This window comes from Tympanuchus pallidicinctus, unplaced genomic scaffold, assembly GCF_026119805.1.
Source record: "Tympanuchus pallidicinctus isolate F22 unplaced genomic scaffold, pur_lepc_1.0 scaffold8, whole genome shotgun sequence".
In the NCBI taxonomy this organism is placed as follows: Eukaryota; Metazoa; Chordata; class Aves; order Galliformes; family Phasianidae; genus Tympanuchus; species Tympanuchus pallidicinctus.
Genome location: NW_026294802.1, coordinates 24488434 through 24507379, shown reverse-complemented (window position 1 = coordinate 24507379; position 18946 = coordinate 24488434). Strand labels below are relative to the sequence as shown.

The 18946-nt window shown below is 39.4% G+C and overlaps 1 protein-coding gene and 1 long non-coding RNA gene across 9 annotated transcripts in view; one reads left to right on the top strand and one right to left on the bottom strand.

Moving 5' to 3' along the window:
* The window catches only part of LOC128073489 (uncharacterized), a 32609-nt gene extending 16903 nt beyond the window's left edge, over positions 1-15706 (bottom strand). For 2 of the 8 annotated variants that reach the window (XR_008202737.1, XR_008202738.1), the window contains exons 1-2: positions 12691-15706; positions 11804-11941 (exon numbers count right to left, since the gene is read on the bottom strand). This is a non-coding gene — a long non-coding RNA (uncharacterized LOC128073489). Of the gene's footprint in view, positions 1-48; positions 811-8370; positions 10858-11803; positions 11942-12690 lie in introns of those variants that run through there. The other 6 variants (XR_008202741.1, XR_008202739.1, XR_008202736.1 and 3 more) reach the window with 6 other exon arrangements.
* A 59-nt stretch (positions 15707-15765) lies between these two features.
* RPS16 (ribosomal protein S16) lies at positions 15766-18662 on the top strand. The gene is made up of 6 exons (XM_052668477.1): positions 15766-15831; positions 15911-15966; positions 16584-16685; positions 17199-17295; positions 18290-18337; positions 18465-18662. The coding sequence occupies exons 2-6, from the start codon at positions 15919-15921 to the stop codon at positions 18608-18610; spliced, it is 441 nt and encodes a 146-aa protein (XP_052524437.1). The 5' UTR covers positions 15766-15831; positions 15911-15918; the 3' UTR covers positions 18611-18662.
* Positions 18663-18946: the final 284 nt, after the last annotated feature.

The window sequence follows — 18946 nt, the reverse complement described above, 5'->3', positions numbered from 1 at the left end:
GAGCTTCTTTTTATAGTCAGCAAGTAGGGATCAAAGAGGACCACCATCAAGCAGGAAATAAACAGCAAGCTTTATTATAAATCTGGCATTTTCATGATGTTAGATGAAGGATTTCAATATTACACTTCAAGATTGATTGAAAAGACCACAGGAATTAAGTTTAGGGCTATAATTTTAATCATAGCTGAAATCTAATGGTCATTTTTTCCTAATGTCTCATAACCTTAGTGAAATTACACATTATTGAGCAGAGCGGCGAAGTATTTATAACATGTTAACTTTTAATGCAAACTAATTTTCTGCTCTACAAAAGATCTCTGATGATCTAGTCTTCACTAAGCTGAAGATCACTAGCCGTTCTCTTTGCATACACACTTATTTCTGAGAAGACATTGTAAGAGTAGGGACCTAGGCACCAGAGAACAATATAGATCATGTTGGGAATATAGATTTCTGCTTCAGGGCATGGTGAAATGTATGTATATGTAATCTAAAAAATACAAAATTCTAGAATTCACCCCAAAATGTCAGCAATGATAGCAACAGTCAGCAATGGTTGAAGACAAATAATAATAATGACAACAACAATAATAATAATAATAATAGTAATAATAACAGCCACAAGACGACTCTGCCACTGTGATCCACATCCGAATTTTGTGATCAGTTTTGGCAGGCAGTAGGAGAAACATCTTAGAGGTGAGCAATACATATGATCAGCTCCCGCTTGAAAATGCTGTATGGATGAAAATTTTCACCTTGGGAAAGATACACATGTAGAAGACAAGCTGGGCATCTGCAAAAATGTGACTGTTATCAAGAATAGAATTACAATTCATTATTTTTTACAATGAAATTGGTAGATAAATTGGATTTTTTTTTTTCTTTTTACTTAATGCAAAGTAGTGAGCTGTAGAATTTGTACTTAAAAATACAAATGAGTTTCAAAAAAGTGAGATGAATCCAGAGAGTGGTGATCCAAAGCTCGCTGTTAAATAGGATAATTCATGAGCAGTTTACACTGGAAAATGAGTTAACTGCAAGATGCTTACTGGATAGGTGAGAAAAGGAACAAACGTGTCAGTTCATGGGCCTTATTTTCCAACATTTTTCTTTTGCCTTGAGCAATCACTGAGATGCTTCATTAGGTATATATGACTTGAAAATAATTAGAATAAAAGAATGTAAACGATACATTTATATTTTCATTACAGTAAGGATGCTCACGCAGCTCAGCTGACAAGCAATCATATTTGAGTGACGTACCATATGTCTCCCTTTGACTGCCATCTCATATCCTTCATTGCTGATCACCGGCAGCTTAGTGCATGAAAAAATATATTCTTGTCCTCAAAGCTAAACTTGTTCCCTTGTGCTCATTACTAGTAGAAAGATAATCTAGATTTATTCAACAGAACAAATGGGTTTTGCTTAAGTAATATAATGCAGAAACTCCAGGCAAGCTGAACACTGTTTTCCAGAGTTGCATTCCCCTTCAGTCCTGGTACAGATTGAACCTATCCATGAAATGTATCAGAATTAAATTCATTTCTGTTAATTATTTCAGCAAAAATACTCCATGGAAAGTAGTAGGCTAAAGGGTAGGTAGGATGTTGACCGTTGCTGTCATGGGTTTGTTCAAGTATGATGCAGGAAATCTCCAGCACTCCCTTTTTTCACATCTCTCCCATACACAAGGGACAGAAAAGAGGTACCTTTTTTTTCCCATGGAAAAGAACAACAACAACAACAAAGCACACAAAAAACTTAAATTCCCAGCTACCTCCTACACTTTCCTGTCACATCCTGACCAGCTCTTGGCTCTTTTCAGTTATACACTGTCAACTCATAAATCTGTAGCACATTGAAAAAGCAGAAGCTGAGGACTGAATTAAATGATGATAAATATCACAAGAAATACCATTTTAACTCAGTTAAGCCATATCCTCTTTATTCTGTGTTTTAGCAGAGTTTCCACTCTGAGATGCCAAAAAAAAAGAAAAAATCATTAAGTACTTAGGTTAAAACATAGTGCACTTTGGTTTGAGTATTTATGGTCTTCTCCTAAAAACCAAGCTCTGCAAATTGCATGAGTATAATGTTGTTCAAAAGAAAAGTAGAATAAAAATACAAATCTATCTCAATCTCCATTTCAGGAAGTGATGCAAACACAGTCCACAACGAGGCTGTACCTCCCAGAAATATTCTGCCACCCACAACAATGTATAGCTTTCTTTTAACGCAAAGCAAAATTGTGAGTAGCTACTGTTGGCACCAGCTAATTGCAACACATGTAATCTTACCAAACATTAAAAAAAAAACAACTAACATGATGCTATTTCCCTCCCTCTGCAAAAGTGTCTCTGATGAAGCTCCTGTTACAAAGCCCTGCTTTGTATGAAAGCCTGTAGCTTTCCTACAAAAAAAAAGCCCTGAAGCTCCTGCTGAGAATACTACGTGCTCCACACCTCGCTGAAGGGCAAGGAAAGGTTGGTTTGCTCATGAACTGTTTATGGTTGTGATCCTGCCTCTTCTGCACTGCTGGTGCTTTTCTATCAACTTTTAAAAAAAATTTTCTCTTATTTTCTCTCCCATCAGCCAGTTTTCATTTATCTAACCAGAACTTCCAAAACTGAATGGAACTGTATCTTCAACTGAAAACTCAACATCTGACAGAGGCAACATTGATGCAATAACCACCAAATGGCAGTGTTGCATCATTCTAAATTTGGCTACCACAACACTAAGTTTTGCACATACATTATCCAACTGCCTTATCTCAAAACTAATACTTGTACACTATATGCATTTATACAAAATGCTTTCCTGCCAGTGATGGTTGCTTCCAAACACCAAGAACATTGCTCAACCTGCTCTTGGGACAGCCGTTTGTGTTGTTAGTTACCCTATGGCTGTGAGGCCACAGCTTCCCACTGCCGCTGTAGAAGCAGTTCATCTGCTACTGCCTTCCTGCTCACTGCATGGGTTGGTGGCAGGAAGCTACAACTGTTCTGTATGTTTATCTCTCCCCATCTCACAGCCCTGACAGAGCAAGTCTATTTGGATAGCAAGAAGATGTGGTTACTAAGCAGCCACAAAATCTAAAAGGCACATTTCCCAGCTACTGACACTACAAAGAGCAACTGCAAAACAAGTTCACCGTAGCACAACAAATACATATATTCTTGAGCGAGTAAAGTGAGAGAAAAGAACAACAGTTTTTATGTAGGTGCTTTAGTTGTATAATCTTAAAATCTTTCTACTTCAGAACTAAAAGGACTGAGTGTCTCTGACAAGGATATGAACAATAACTTCAAAGATGAGTCTCTCTGTAGCTTGTCTACAGCCCTCATAATTTCACATGGCTAATTCAGCCCGTCTCTCTCTAACAAGATCTCTTTTCTTCAGGAATTACCAAATAGCTGCCTTCGTGCAGCAGCAGACCCACTGGATGCCCTCCCGGCCTGTTTAACAGCTCCCCTGTGGAAGCTGTGTCTCAGTCAAACATCAGCAGACAGCTAAAGAAAAGTTGCCACAGTGGGCTCACAGAGCAAGCTCCACACCTAGGCTTCAGCTTTCCCAATTCAGCCCAGGACAGCCTGTGGGGCCAGGAGCAGGCTTGCAGCACACGCCAGGACCTGCACGTCCCACAGGGCAGCCTGCGCTCTCAGATTCTCTCTCTTTTTTTCATTGATTAAACAAACAATGCTTGTGACCGCAACAGGCTCCAAGTAGTTCTAACAAACAGTCATGAGAAGAGAGAAAGTGCATTTTAAAGATGAAGGGGTTATGCTGGCATTCCTGCAGAGGTGAACCTCCTGCCGCGTGCATGGCAGCCCTCCTGAGCCCTGTCGGCCATGCGGCCCTGCTGGGCCCACCGCGGGGCTTGTGCTGCCCCAAGCTGTTCTGAGGAGGTGTTTGTGCATAGGTCGCTTTTTCAGTTGGGTGGGATTTTCTGGCTGCCTTTTACTGCTTCTCCGATGCAGAGTAGTCATAAAGTTTAACTGCCCAATTTAGCAAGGTTTATAGTTGCTTTGCATTGCTGCAGTGCCACATAGCAGATTGAATAAACCAGAGAATCCATCCCATATGTTATATTTGTTGGGAAAACATACTTGCGGTAAAACAACCTAGAGAGAAGTGTTTATCCTGCAGTGGAAGTGGAATTGAGCATTGTGGGATGAGCTGAAAATGAAGGTCCCCAGTCCCTCCTTGCTGTGGTTGTAGCATGGCTGGGAGGGAACAATAGGTGTCAGGCACAAGGCTGTCACGACCATGGGATGGGGAGCGAGAAGCACAGAGTGGTGGTGGCTGCTGAGCCAGGAGAAACAGCCTTTTAGGAATGAGTCACGAGAAAAGATGGGAAAAAACCCACTATATAAGCAGTAAAGACAATTTTCAAATGGAGACTGAACTTTAAGGGGCAATGGAGTTCAATGTAGGCCCCAATAGATTATGGCTCAGACAACCTCAGTCCACAGCCCTGCCTGTTGCTGCCTCACTGTCCTTCACTAGGTCCCTCCTCTCACAGCTCTGCACCTACCCCTGGAGGGCATCCAGTGGGTCTGCTGCTGCACGAAATCCCTGGTGGAATTTCTTTCCAAGCCTCCTGGTTGGAGAGGTGATGTCTGATGTGTGTACACAAAGTGGGGAGTACAACCAACCCTACGATGCTAGAGGCCTACAGAGACAATTTGGCTAGAAATAAACATCACAGATATCTAAAGACACCTCAGTAAATGTGCCTTCCTGATTTCAAGAAAGATGCTTCATTACTCATTGGTTAATATTATTATTATTTGGTGATGGGAAACCTGAGGGAACATCAGTCCAATTGCAGCTGGTAGTAATGCTGATCCCACATGGCACAAAGGCACTCACAGCTACACACAGCTACACACCTTCCCAGTTTCTCCTTCCTCATCCCCTCCCACCCACACATATTTAGATCAGTGCTGAGGCTTCTCCAGATTTCTCACAACGCTCTGGCAAAGAGACAAAGGTAAAAAGAATGAGAAGAAAACTAGCAGAAGGAATTGCAGGAAGAGGAGAGATGGAAGACATCCATATGTGGTGTGGGAGAGGTGAGTAGATCATAGGATGAAAAAGACATCCTGCTGTGCTTTTCAGTTATGTTATGTTAGGTAAGCACTTCAGTAATAAGCACTTCCATAGGAGCTCAAGAAGATGACAGGAGTTGCAAAGGTGAGACTTGGAATATAATTTCCCCAGTCTTCAGGATATCTGCAGCTTCACTTCAATCTGTTAGACTGTACTTTCCACAGACATGGCATAATAACTAGCTGGAAGCTATCTCTAGTTCTATTAGAATTTAAAATGAGCTTAAAGGGAATCCAAAATAGTTCATTTTAAAGCTTGAGAGTGGGAAGTGCTGAATAGGTCTGCTAAAGAATATGGAGACATCTACTTCAAGTGAGCTGATTTCAAATCTAGCATAAATCAGAAAGGTCTGGAGGGATGATCACTTCAAAGTTATGCAACAGTCACATGTGCAACCGTCAGCTGGTCTTTGTCATCTAGTTTGAGTGATACAAGCCAGCACTGCAAAAGATCTGAGCTGTCTGTCTGAACCAAATCCTCCATCCAGTCTTTTCTCTGGAGAGTTAATGCAGGAGTAACAGAAAGAAAGTGCCTTTTGTCCTCTCTTCTTTTCAGAACAGAGTGCTAAGCAGTTGCTTCTTTTTGATGTTTGGGAAAGAAGAACTAAATATATTCTTTGGAGAGTTATAATGTTTAGAGCAGAGCTACACTGTTTAGATCAGAGCTACCTATTGAACAGCTGTCACTTCACTACTTACTAAACACTTACTTTGGAATCCAAAGAAGCAGAGGTTAGCAACTTAAACTAGGAAAGCAGAGTCTTCATATACAGTGTACATCACAAACACTTAACATTGCTTTATAGAAAGTAAGACTTCAGTTGCTAGGGTTTCCAAATGGCCACATTTCGCAAGGAATCAGTAAAGGCACTGAATTAAATCAGGAAGACTGACAGGGACTGAGCAGCTTCTGACGGTGAAGGCAAGGGTTGCATGCATGGTCAGTGAGAACTGTTGGTTAGTTTAAATCTTTGAATTCACTGGACTGAATTCATAACAGCCTTAAGGAAACTCACACATGTACACAAGCAGAGAATATGGCCATTTTTTCCCCCCCTTTTCACAAACGGTAGTTCAAAATTTTTTTTTCTGTTCAAAGGCAAGCATCCTGTCCAGCTCACTTGAGATACAACTAACTGCAAAACTCTCCTTAGAAGATTAACCAATACACCACATTTTAATATTATTAAGCATGCTTAAATTCATTAAATGTGAACTCTAAGAATTATGTTTTATTTAATATGAAAAATCTCAAGCATTCTACTATTCTTAATTAAAAAGATTTGAACAAAAAAATACATTAAAATAAATCTCCAACAGATTTGAAAGTTGTTGTCTTTGGATAAAAAATACTGATATCAGTTCCATACGATGTGCAAAAAAAAAAACTCACATAATTTTTACTGAGCTGATCTTGGGATCATGGAAGATTGTGAAAAATTATGTTGATGGCTTATCTATCTGCCTGCTTCAACAGGATTTTGAAACAAGCCTGGAAGTTAAAATGTCACTGATCATGGAATGGAATGACATGGTAGAGATTATATGGGAATTATTTGTCAAAATAAACTCTTAAAATAAACAACTAGCAACTGAACCCAGAATGTACAATAAGCAGACTTGAAGAGCTTTTAATCCATTCTTAAAAACAAAACAAAACAAAAACACCACACACACACACAAAGCATTTATATTAGAGTAATAGTTCAGAATTTCTTTAAGTCCAGTGGAATATATTCTTTCACTCCATAAGATTCTACAGCATTTGTCCCAAGGCCCAATCCTAGTCTGCCTGTGAGATATTTGTTCTATTTGCTTTCAGCTCCTATCAAGTAATGGCTTTGGTAGATGTGAGAGGGCTACTCTATTTGATACAGAGAGTACACTGGATATAAAATAAACAAGTTTCCAGTGATCATGAACAGAAGTTCTATTTTCAAAAGATACAGATACCTTAAAAAGTCTAAACTAATTAACTTTCAATTAGATGTAGACTACAAATCTATGTAATGCTGCAGATGGTTCTCAGCCTCCTAATTTACATAGGTTGCTCCAAAAGCAATGCCTCCTATTTATTTCCATGCAAACTGCAACAGATACAAAGAGCACAAAAACACCAGTTGACAGTGCACCTTCTCAGCTACAAAACTCTATTTTTTAACATAGTTACCATTAGCTATATATTTTTGTCAGCAGTGAATAAAAGCAGCAATGAATATGCTGTGCTTATAAAAATCTGCATGGCCATCCGGAACATGGCTTGTCCATCATGTTGCTGTCACCCTGTTGAAACACGCCACCTACTGTGCTCTCATCCACTGTTTGGTCTCCAAAAACATTCAGCAAGAGTAGATGAATGTCAATGGGTGACATTTTTTTTTTCCATGCAGAGGAATTCAATGCCACAACTTTGCTTCCCATGACTTTCCATGTCAGATGTCATTTTGTCGGACTGCCCCTCTGCTGCCATCTCTCACACAGCAAAAAATTGGAATGGAATATTGGAGGGAAAGTTCAACTTCTACTGCTGTACCACCAACATCTGCCTCTGTTGTTGTGGGCTAACATAATCCAACAGAAGGCATTATTTTTCGACCAGCCCGTGGACTTACAGGCAGGACTATTGCTCTAATTAAGAGGCATCTAAATGCCATAAACGTTATAAACATTTTTGACACCTGAGGTTTATTTTGCAACTATTGATTTATATCCTACATGAAATCAGCACAGTTTTATTTTAATACTTAAAATATTCTCCAAACTGTATTTGACAAGACTTCACAAAATTGCATCAGCAGCACCTTATACTGTGTAAGACCACGTGCAGTGACGATTAGGATGCGAGAGAATTATTGCTAGTTGCTCTGTATCGTTGTTGCTAAGTGCTTCATACACCTGCTGATGGATCTTGGTCCACTTTCACAGTCTATTTTTTTTTTCAGAGACTCAACAGCACCTCCCAGCTTGGTATCATCAAAATAAATTTTCTTTCTGCTGTGACTTACAAACACAATGCTGATGCTATCATTCCTATGATATGTATTTTGGAAAGATAATGCATTCCAATAAAAATATGAGGTAGTCTTTGTAATGTTTATATGAGCTTGATGCTTTTGCTACTAGTAATAAAGAAACCTGCTCTTATTTTCTGAATCTCCACAACACTACTGAGAAGTTATAACCCTTAAAGAACACTTTTATAATGTCAATAGTTGAACAAGAATATGGATAAAATGAAATTTCAGCAAAATTAAAATTGGACAGAATATGTTTAATAGGAAAAGAGAGCACATCTCTGTTGAAGAGCTATAAAGACAATTTAGGTCATATGGAATGGATAACAAAAGCTCTGGCATCTGTTATTTTTTCAACTACGTTAAGGAAATCACCAAAGCAATTTCTTGCTTCTTAATCTGCTGATCACAATACATGTCACCGCATGCCTCACCAACATGTGACTGTGGAAATACGCCTCCCAGAAATGCTTTTTCCAAACATCAGTAAGAAGCAACAGGTAACATAAGCAGACAGAAAAAGAAGAAAAAAGTGGTCCAAAAACTCCAGTGAAATTAGATATAATAGATAGACTGGACATTCAAAAAAGAGTTTGGTAAGATATTACGGATCACCAGATTTCTGTGTTATGGGAGGCTACTGCCTGAGAAGTAGAGCTAACACCATATTTTTAAGCCAATTTCTTCACTTTGTGTTGAAATAATCTGGAAGCTAACTATTGTTTGCCATTTCATCAGAGAATGGCACGTGCTGTATAAAGTCACCGTTTTATGCGCATAGAAGAGAATGAAAAGTAGGTATGCACAGACTTTATGGTTAAGATAAATGTACTGTCGGGGCTTAAAGCTAAAGGATTAGAAGGTCACTTTGGTAAAAGTGGCAAGGCTGTTTTTCTATCTCTTTCTCTGATACCAAAAAGGAGAGAGATTTCCTAGCTGATACTCATCAGATTCTTTCAGTGATATCCACTTAATTCCCTTCTACTTTCCTCAACTGCTGTGTTTTCATTGTCCTTAGATTCTCAACTCTTCTAAACAAGGACTGTATCTTCGAAAACAACTTTATAACACATAACAAATAAACTGCTCATAATCCTCACTAAAACCCTTGGATACTAATGCAGGAAAAAGAAGCAACATCATGTACAAGAGCAGCCAACGAGCACACCAGCTATGTAATTATGATGATATCTGTATTGAAAGGACAACAGACTACTCATTGAGACTTAAATTTTTATGAATGTTCCAGTCTATTACCATACACCATATATATAATTCTACTTTGTGTGTGAAACCTTCTCCAGAGGAACAAAGCCCCTCCCTAAATGTGAACTTTGTCTGCATAAATAAAACCATCTGGATTGCTGTCTAACCATCTGGTTTGTCTAAAGTTTATAGTCTCCTGAGTGTTATTCACAGACCCACATGCAATCAGGCCTCCAAAGACATTTTTATTTGGTAAATGCTTTCCCACAGCACTTTTATTTTTTCTATTTGTTTTTGATCTTGTAAAAAAAATGTCATTTTAATACGTGTGTTGTAATACTGCATGTGTTTGTGTTTCTGTGAATTGCCTGTAGTTCTACAAGTGGGTAGATATTACAGGCTGGATTCCCTTGGGAGCAGGAAAGAAATAGAAAAGAGACACTTGGAGATACCAGATCCTGAGACTCCTTTACTGCCTTCCCTGAACAAGACATTAACATTGGTTGGAGAGATGACTTAAAATGCATTAGGTATTAACACGTGATAAGACATCAAGAACTGAACTGTCTCGGCTCAATAGCTACAGCTGATAGCAGGTAACCATCACTCTGTCAGTTGTCCACCAGGCTGGGACTCTGCTGGTTTTGAAATCATTCAAAACTCCTGGCAGCATGCAGTGTCCAGACAACACACCAGTGTGCTCTATGTGAATAAAATGCGTAATTATTTTCCCCTAATGCGACAAGCTGAACAGTCACTACACTTCTGCTTGCTCCGGCCTCATAAAAGAGGATTTTCCACCCAGAGCCCTCACAAATCCTTGCCAAAAGGGTTCACTCTCCTTCAGAGTTCAACTGCTCCCGTTTCTGGAGAAAATATCTATTCTCCATAGATCAGTAAGTATAAAACAGTTCACGAGCTGTGACGCTTCTGTCTTATCTGCTCCCCTACCACAAGCAATGGAAAATGTTTCAGTTGAAACAACAAACAGATTTGAAATCAGAAATAGAAATGACCTAAGTAGAGATTAATATAACTTCACAGAAACTACCTCGTTCTGTTCTAAACCATCCCTGATGTGTCAGCAGATCAAGTGTATAATTGTCTATGCAATCACTAACAATAATCACACCACTTTATATACCCAGAAGACATATTCTCTATGAGATTTAAACTTAAATGTAGATCCACAGGTCATGGAGTGTTATCTTTGTAATCTGAACATAAGTAAAGCATCTGGGGCAAGAAGCCTATATTTTAAAGATGTGCAAAACAGATGTCTTTTTCTGTAGTCACTCTTCCTCAAATTTCTTCAGCATAGAAAGATAGAAAAGATGCCAACAATCCTGCGGAAGCTAAGACCCAGGACAATTCATCTCTCTGCTGAAAAGTTGAGAGAGGGCAGCTGGATCCCACTGGACCCTGCTGTGTTTAGTTTCTATAAAAGGGAACTAAAACGAGGAGCAGCCTCCAGAGGCAGCAAAATACAGCAGGAAGCCTGGAGATGCATCTCTGTTCTAAAAAAAAAATAAATTGTTTCATGTATGTGATTCTATTCACTTGTTAGCTTATTTGTGTAGCTTGGGGGTCCTGCGTTGTTTCCCAGTCAGCTTCTTATAACTCTAATTCCTGTTGACATATGAAAATGTGAGTGTACAAGCTCACGCACACATGCTTGGGAGCAGTTTCCGTGGATGTACAAAAAAATTTCAAATAATTCTAATTTACTGTCAATAAATTCCACTAAAATCTTGGATACTGTAAGAGAGTTTGAAAATGGATAATGTCTTATTCCAACTGTAAGGCCTTGATTTTTAGATTTTAGCCTTTCATGGACATAGTCTAAAATAAGCAGGGAACACACAGTCACTTTTCAGCTAAACTCTGTTCATTGATTGTATGCATTCCCAGCCCATTGTAAATAGGATGAGCGTTGTAAATTTAAGCCACAGTATTTTATCAGATTCTAGCAACAAGCTGAGCACCACAGCTAAAACAAAGAGCCTTAATGACTGTCTATATGTTTAGATCCAAGAAAGGCTTTGTTTGGAGATTTCTTTTGTTAATTGTACCAAAAAATGCAATCTTATTCATTCAAAACTAAAGTCAAGACAATCATTAATTGTGATTTTTTCCAAGTAGCAGTGCTGATGAGTAATCTATTGTACTGCTAACTATTTAAATGCAGTAAGTTTCAGTGTGAATATGTTTGCAACTTTATCAATTTCTACATTAAAAATAGGCTTGTGTTTTCAATCTTAATGTGCCAGAGATGTTTATAATCTTTGAGTGGGAGTCAGTATTCACATCATACAGGATAATGCTTACCCTTACGGTTCCAGAGCTTGTGTTATAGTTTCCTTTGAGAAGTACAATTAAACCAAAAGCAAAATTTGCTTTAGAATTCAAATATTTTTTAAGAAAAAAATATTGATTAATATGAAAATCTTGTGTGATGCTTACTTGTTTTCAGAACGTTCCTTTCAAGAGCTGGGGAGGTTTGCTTTCTGGCAAGCATCAAACATTTTTCCATTGGTCACAGCATTCTTGCACTAATTGAGTTTAGAAGACTCTTCAGCTGCTGAACACGATGAACATGATCTGTGAAAAGCAAGCACATGAGAAATAATGGGATCCATTAGCTAGTCAAACATGCATTAGTTGCAAAATATAATATGAGAACTGTATTCTGCTACTCCAGACCTTTTAGTTACCTTCTTTCCTGATATATTTCATACTTGTCAGTGAAGGATCCCACTGATCTTCACAATGCATAAAACTGCACAAGACAAAAGCCTTCTGAAGCTTACAGTAATGATTTTGCTGTCTGAACTAAAAACTGCAGGGAATATGCTTTGTTTATTTCAGTACTTATCAAGCATGACCAAATCTTTCCCCTAGTTAAAATTACCCATTCTGCTAAAAATAATTCTACAATATACAATTCAACTGCAAAATGGGACATTTGCATAGAAGTCATGGATTTTTAATATGATTATGGGCTATGTAGAAGAATTTTTTTTGTATTTCCCTTAAACCCTTATTTTTACAATTCTATTATACATGGTAGCATACATTAGATAAAACTGATCTTATTGTGTTATAGCTCTCACCTTTCTATTAACATTTCAGATACTACACAGGAAGATAATCATACTAATTCCCACATCATTTTTCAGGAACGTTGTCTTTTCTTTAGATAGGAGAAAACTTAGAGTCACAGCACAGCTGGACTTGTTAGCATCTTGACCTTAACTCTTTGCTGACTTACATTCTTGGTAGCTACAGACTTCTGTGTTAACTAGAAGCTAAAATAATGCTCTCCTGGAACGTTTACCTTTTGAACTTACATGTGAATTTGACTTAGAAGATGACAAGGTCCAAGTGGAGAAAGAATATCATGATTTCACGTTGAAGTCCAGTTCACTTGATACTTGAAACTACATAAAATGTCATTAAAAATGCAAAATGCTAAAATTTTCAGTGGATTTGATTCCTGCACAAGGAAAACAAACAAAATCTCCATTGACATGCAAGTAACTAATCTGTGTGAATTTGAAGTCTTTGAGCTGCACTACTCATCCTCATGGCATCAGTAGATTGGTCAGTGGATTGACACCCAGAATGCACACTGCAGTTTTCTACAAGCCCTGCTAACAAACAGATGTGATGCTGCTCTCTGGTCAGGCCAGCTCACTGGCTCTGCTGGCTCCACCTTTTCCCACTTCTTGCCAGTCTTCCTTTTCTCTTCCCAATGGAGCCACATTAATCAACCTGTGTGAAGGAAACAGGCAAGGAAACAAACTGGAGACAAGATGTATTCCCCTACCGTGCTGTATCCTGCAGGTACTGAAGAAGAGCGTGAGGGCCGTGGGACAACAGCAGGTCTCAAGAACATCTTATGCTACAGCCTACAGTGAGACAAAGGCAGCAGTAGTAGAGGTCAGCCATCAAGGGATTTTCAGTTCCTTAAAGCCTCACTAAACTTCCATGTAAGAGATTTAATAGCAGAAGGATACTGGTTGGTATAAAAATACACAAGATATCATCTGTTAGTATAACACAGAATCACTGTGAAATCAAGGACTTAGACTGTAGCCAAATTGAAATATTTTTCTCCCATTAGGAAACAATAAAAATGCCTTGGCAAGATGAGTTCAGGCCTTCTGACTGTCTCTTGAAATGCACTTTCTGGTAAAAGTAGCTTATCAGCAAATACACTTTAATTTCTGTGGTTCTGATTATTAACTTTTGCATGCTGTGTACCTTTTCACACCTGTGCAAAGTCAGGTAAAAGAGGCTGCCAAACAAGTGCCTTACATTCCAAAGGTGCAGTTATTTCAGAAGTGTAAAGGAACAGAAAATGAGTCAGTAGATGGTACTTGAAGGTTCTTACTATATTATTGTTTTTTTGAAGTTAGATACATTACTAGTTTGAATTGTTCTGTGCTTAGTAGGGATATTGTAGCATTTGGATTTTCCTCACAAGTATAGTATCTTGCCTGATTTCTTTTCCCCACTCTACTCTTTTCTTCTCGCTACTTTTGTGTAGTGATGTTTATTATCTAATTCTCACTTCCCACAGTACAATCTAATTTCTACAGTAACTACTTGCTAAATGCCTTGTGGTTCTATTATTATGCCAGAAAGCAAAGGAAACAAGCAGCACAGAGTATTTAACTTTTTTTTTTTTCTTTTTTTTTCCTCCTCCCTAGGCTATGCTATCAATATATGCTGGTTAACTCATTATTTTTCTAACAGAAAGTTATATATCTGTATCTATATTACAAGGTTTACAAATATCTTCCAGTGTTTTTTTTTTTAGTTCTGAGTAGAATGTACAGCAGACTAATATCCAAACGATGATAAATTATTCAAGACCTAAGAAAGAATGCTTACAAAAAGTAAGCATTATATAAGCAGCCATTTGACTAACAGTGCATTTGGTATTAATACATGGTTCTTCATTAGCAGTCCTGAGATAACACCAACAAAAGGAACTGATTTAGATTTGTTCTCTCTTCCTTTCAAAGCATTCCGAACACCAAACAAAGCTCATTTGCTAGTGGCTCACCTTTGGGTCAGTCGTAAGTGTTGGCTGAACTCTTGATGGGTTAAGTAGGAACTATGTTTTATTTTTCATCTGAATGTAGGTTTTGTGATTCCTAATACCTCAGCCCCTGCATCTGCTTTCATTATGCAAGCAAAATATTTCTAACCCAGAGTCACCTATTTTCACCAAATATGTGCAAATGGAATTGTTTTTCAAATTTCCATTCTCCTGTGATAACTACCAGAAATTAGCCAATACTCTGGCTACCATTACCCTCCCCCTGATAATGGGGAAAGAGTGGATGATAGCCATGTGTGACTGCACAAACACCATCTCTTAGAAAACAGCTTTGAAAAAAAAAAAAAAAGCAAACACTTCTCGGGTCATGTGTTGAGGTTTTGCACAATCAGGGGTTTGAGATGTGCTAAATCTTACATGCTCTGCACAGTACTTCTCACTTGCATAGAACTAATCACTCAAATTGCACAAAGCTAAGTGCTTGTTTAAATCCTCACATGACTGATGACTAATGTTCAGTATTTAAAATTCTGTCCAAAGACAGAAGAACTGATTGTTTCACTTGAGCAGTCAACTTTCACATTAATCATAGTAATCTAAATCTCTATTGTTTAAAATCTCCAAGAATCATGACCTTGCCTAATTGATGGCCTCTACTTTTGTACTTCTGGAGAATTTTGCATAGTGAATACCAAGCCCTAAAAGTAAAATATTACAGCCTGAAAATGACATAAAATCCATCTTTGATGACACGCTGAATATGGAACACAAAGATAAAATGTCAAGCTAGCAGTGTTCTGGGCACCTGGATCCCGGAATTTAACCACATCTCCTTAATCTTAAGTACAATGGTTGTTGGCTATTTACACGGGTATACAGAATTGCCTGAATATTACTGTCAGAACAGAATACAAACGTTAACGTTTCCTTCTCTCGGAGTGTTACCAGGCATGTGAAAGAAAGCTGACGTCGTACTGCTGAACACGAAGGAGGCTCCTTCAGTGTCTGCAAACCCCACCAACAGCCCTTAAGGAAAGGCATGATTTTGTTTGCTGTGCAAACCGGTTGGGTTCTGCTTGTGAATGAGCTACATAACAAAGAGCTCATCCAACACTACGGCGCCAATCACGACTCCGGAAGAAACGCACGCGAGAGAAAAGAAGACTCAAAAAAGAATAACAGAGCAAAACGAAAAGATACGAGAGGACTGATGCCGCAACCCCAAGCCGAGGTCCGGCGCTCGGCCGGAAAGGGCGAGTAAGCCCGCCCATGGATGGCTACCGCAAAGCGCTGTCGTAAAGCACGGCCGGATGAGGTGCCGCGCTCCCGGAAGACGAGGTGCGCTTTACGGCTGGCCCGCCCCTGAACACAGGCTGGGAAACCCCGTTCGGTCTTTTCGTGGTGCCGCCGCCGGAATAGGGTGAGTGCCGGCGGGCTGCGCGGCCCGTATGCGGCCCCGCTCCTGGCTGCGCTAACCTCTGTCTTCCTCTCTCTTGCAGGAGCAGTCATGCCGGCCAAGGGTCCCCTGCAAAGCGTCCAGGTCTTCGGGCGGAAGGTGAGAGCACGGGTGGCGGCTGCTCGCACCCTCCTCGCTCTCTGGCCGAGGCCGCGGCACATTGCGATGGCGGCTCTCTGCTTCCGCTTGGCTGCGGCGGTGCCTGCCGCTTCCCATAGCGCTGCGGGGAGCGGCCGTGCGAGGCGAGTCGGACCGCGCTGGCTGGGCCTGCTGGACCGCCCACGTGTCGCGCTGTGTGGCGGGAGTTGGGCCTGATGGAGTGGGGCCGTCCGGAGAGACGAGCTGTAAAGGAGGGATACATTGCATCGAAGCTTTTTCGGGAGCCTGGTTACCTCCAGCATGGCCTGGATCGCTATCGGTGGTGTCCGATGGCCATATTAAACAGGGGAACGAACTATTGCACTGCTGGGTTTGGAGGGCTGAATTGAATGGATGGGATAGCTTTCCCAACTTCAGTGTTAATACAGTCTTGTTAAGATAGTTTTGTAGGCTTCCAAGCGGATGCCTGGAAATGTCAGAAGCGGTGCTGCTTCATTTACTGAGAAGTGTTAACATGCAATATGAGAATAATATCTGTGGGTTGTTTATGAAAATTACACTTTATGCTGCTGGTCTGAGAAATGAAGTTCGGTACTAACACACGTTTGCGTTTTTAGAAAACAGCAACTGCTGTCGCCCATTGCAAAAGAGGGAATGGCCTCATCAAAGTGAACGGAAGACCTCTGGAAATGATTGAGCCTAGGACTTTGCAGTATAAAGTAAGCATCTGCTCAGCCTACTTCACCCTTGGACGTTAAAATATCTTTATATATTTAATCAGTTGAGCATGGTGAAGAGTTGCTTGCCTTACTGATACTGCTAAATCTTTTGCTGTGTGTAGAATTACTTTTGAAAACTGAGTAGAGTGTCCTTCCATAATGGTATTGTTGGCAGAGGGGTACTTTTCATGCTTAACTGAGAGTGTTAAAATTTAATAATCTTCATCTGTTTTTCTGATTTTTGCCTAAACTACTTGGTTTCTGTTAATTTCCATGTTCATAAATTGTGCTGTTCAGTGTTTTGAAACCTAAAAAAAACAGTAGTACGTTTGTTTTACAGTATTACTAGTAGGTGTCAGAGAACCCTTTAAGAGATAAAGTTGATCTGTATATGTGCTTGCAAAATCCAGTCTTGTGTTTTTCAAAAAGTTTAGCAACTTCATGTGTGTAAATCTACAGATTTGTGCTGGCTCTGATAGCAAATGAAATTTGGTAATCTGGTTTGTTTCCTAGCTGCTTGAACCTGTCCTGCTGCTGGGGAAGGAGAGATTTGCTGGTGTTGACATCAGAGTCCGTGTGAAAGGTGGTGGCCATGTAGCACAAATCTACGGTAGGATTTGGAGTTGAGCCTTCACTGTGGGCTAGAACAGGTGAAACTGTGCGTGTGAGAGGCTTGAGTTTAGAATAGCAGCTTGTACATTTCAATGTTCGGCTTCTTCTTCACTACTCAAACACTGTTTTCTTCAATATATTTTACCTACATAATTGCAGCATCTGGAGCAAGTTGAATAAAATTCATTTGTGAAATTCAAAGGAACTGATCTTTACACCTTATGGTGTGACAGTTGAAGTGTGTCTCAATACGAAGATTTTTGGGAGAGAGAAAAGAGAACTTTGCATTAGAAATTAAGAATTTAATTGTAAATTTCCAGGTTGTCTAGAAGTGTCTGTCTTTCATTTGACCTGCAGACATGCTCTGGATGAGAGCACCTGTAAGCATCTGCAAGAGCCTCTCTTGCAGAGCGTATTGATAATGTCTGAAGTTGATTGCACTCATTTTTCAGAAAATTCATTTTCTAATAAAAAACGTAGTTCCAAACCAAATGTTTACAGCTGCTCCCATAACACTTGTTTCAGTTCTGATTATTATTATGGGATTGTTTTATGGAGGTGTGCTAAAACAAGTCATGCCATCCTATTGCGCATTCTGTTGCCTTAGTCTTTGAACTCTGTGAGCATTTTTATTTGTGTTGAAAATTAGAGACATTTTAGGGAACTATTCCTAAGGATTTTGAAAATTAACTACTTGGTAGAAGATAAACAAGATTCATATTCTAAGGAAGGTGATGAAGATAGCACTTGTACCATGTTTTGTCTAGCTGGCAGTTGTCAAGTCAGAAGATGAATCGTGGGTGGCCTCTTGGCACAGAGTTCTTCAGATTTGCCAAAATAAAGGTCATGTGTATTTAGATGGGAGGGGACTTAAGGGGGGAAAGGATGCTTTGGCACAGAACAAGACAGCAAGTTTCTGAGAGAATTGGCACTTTGTGTTTAAGTTTTGAATACATTTGCGATCCTTAGTAATCCATTTTTTTTTTTAACAGCTATCCGTCAAGCTATTTCCAAAGCATTGGTGGCTTATTATCAAAAATGTAAGTTCATTGTTCAGATCGTTATGTTAGCATTAAGTGAAAATGTTTGCCTTCTGACAAGTGTGAAAATGCTAGCATAAATGAGTTCCTTCGAGAAACGTTCAAAACTTTTTTTTTTCCTACACAGATGTTGATGAAGCTTCCAAAAAAGAGATCAAGGATATTCTAATCCAGTACGACAGGACTCTGCTGGTTGCAGATCCTCGCCGTTGTGAATCCAAGAAATTTGGAGGACCTGGTGCTCGTGCACGTTACCAGAAGTCTTACCGTTAAAATTGTTCACCAGTCATGTGACAGTCAATAAACATAAAGAGAATTTGATAAATCCCATGTTTTCAAACTGCTTTTTGTGTGTGTTTGTGTGTGTGTGTGTGTGTGTGTGTGTGTGTGTGTAAATACATTCTCACTTCAGATTGATTTACAAATACATCAATACTGAAGTAAAACCTGATGACTCTTCCTCTTTTATCCATTTTGAAGCAAGTCTTGTGGGGCCTTGGTAATGAAGGAAAACCTTGTACTACGGATGTGTGTGTGGTTACTGAAACATTAAAAGCTTACATCCTCTTTTATTTGGGAGGGGTGGGATGTTTGGTGAGGGACGTGCAA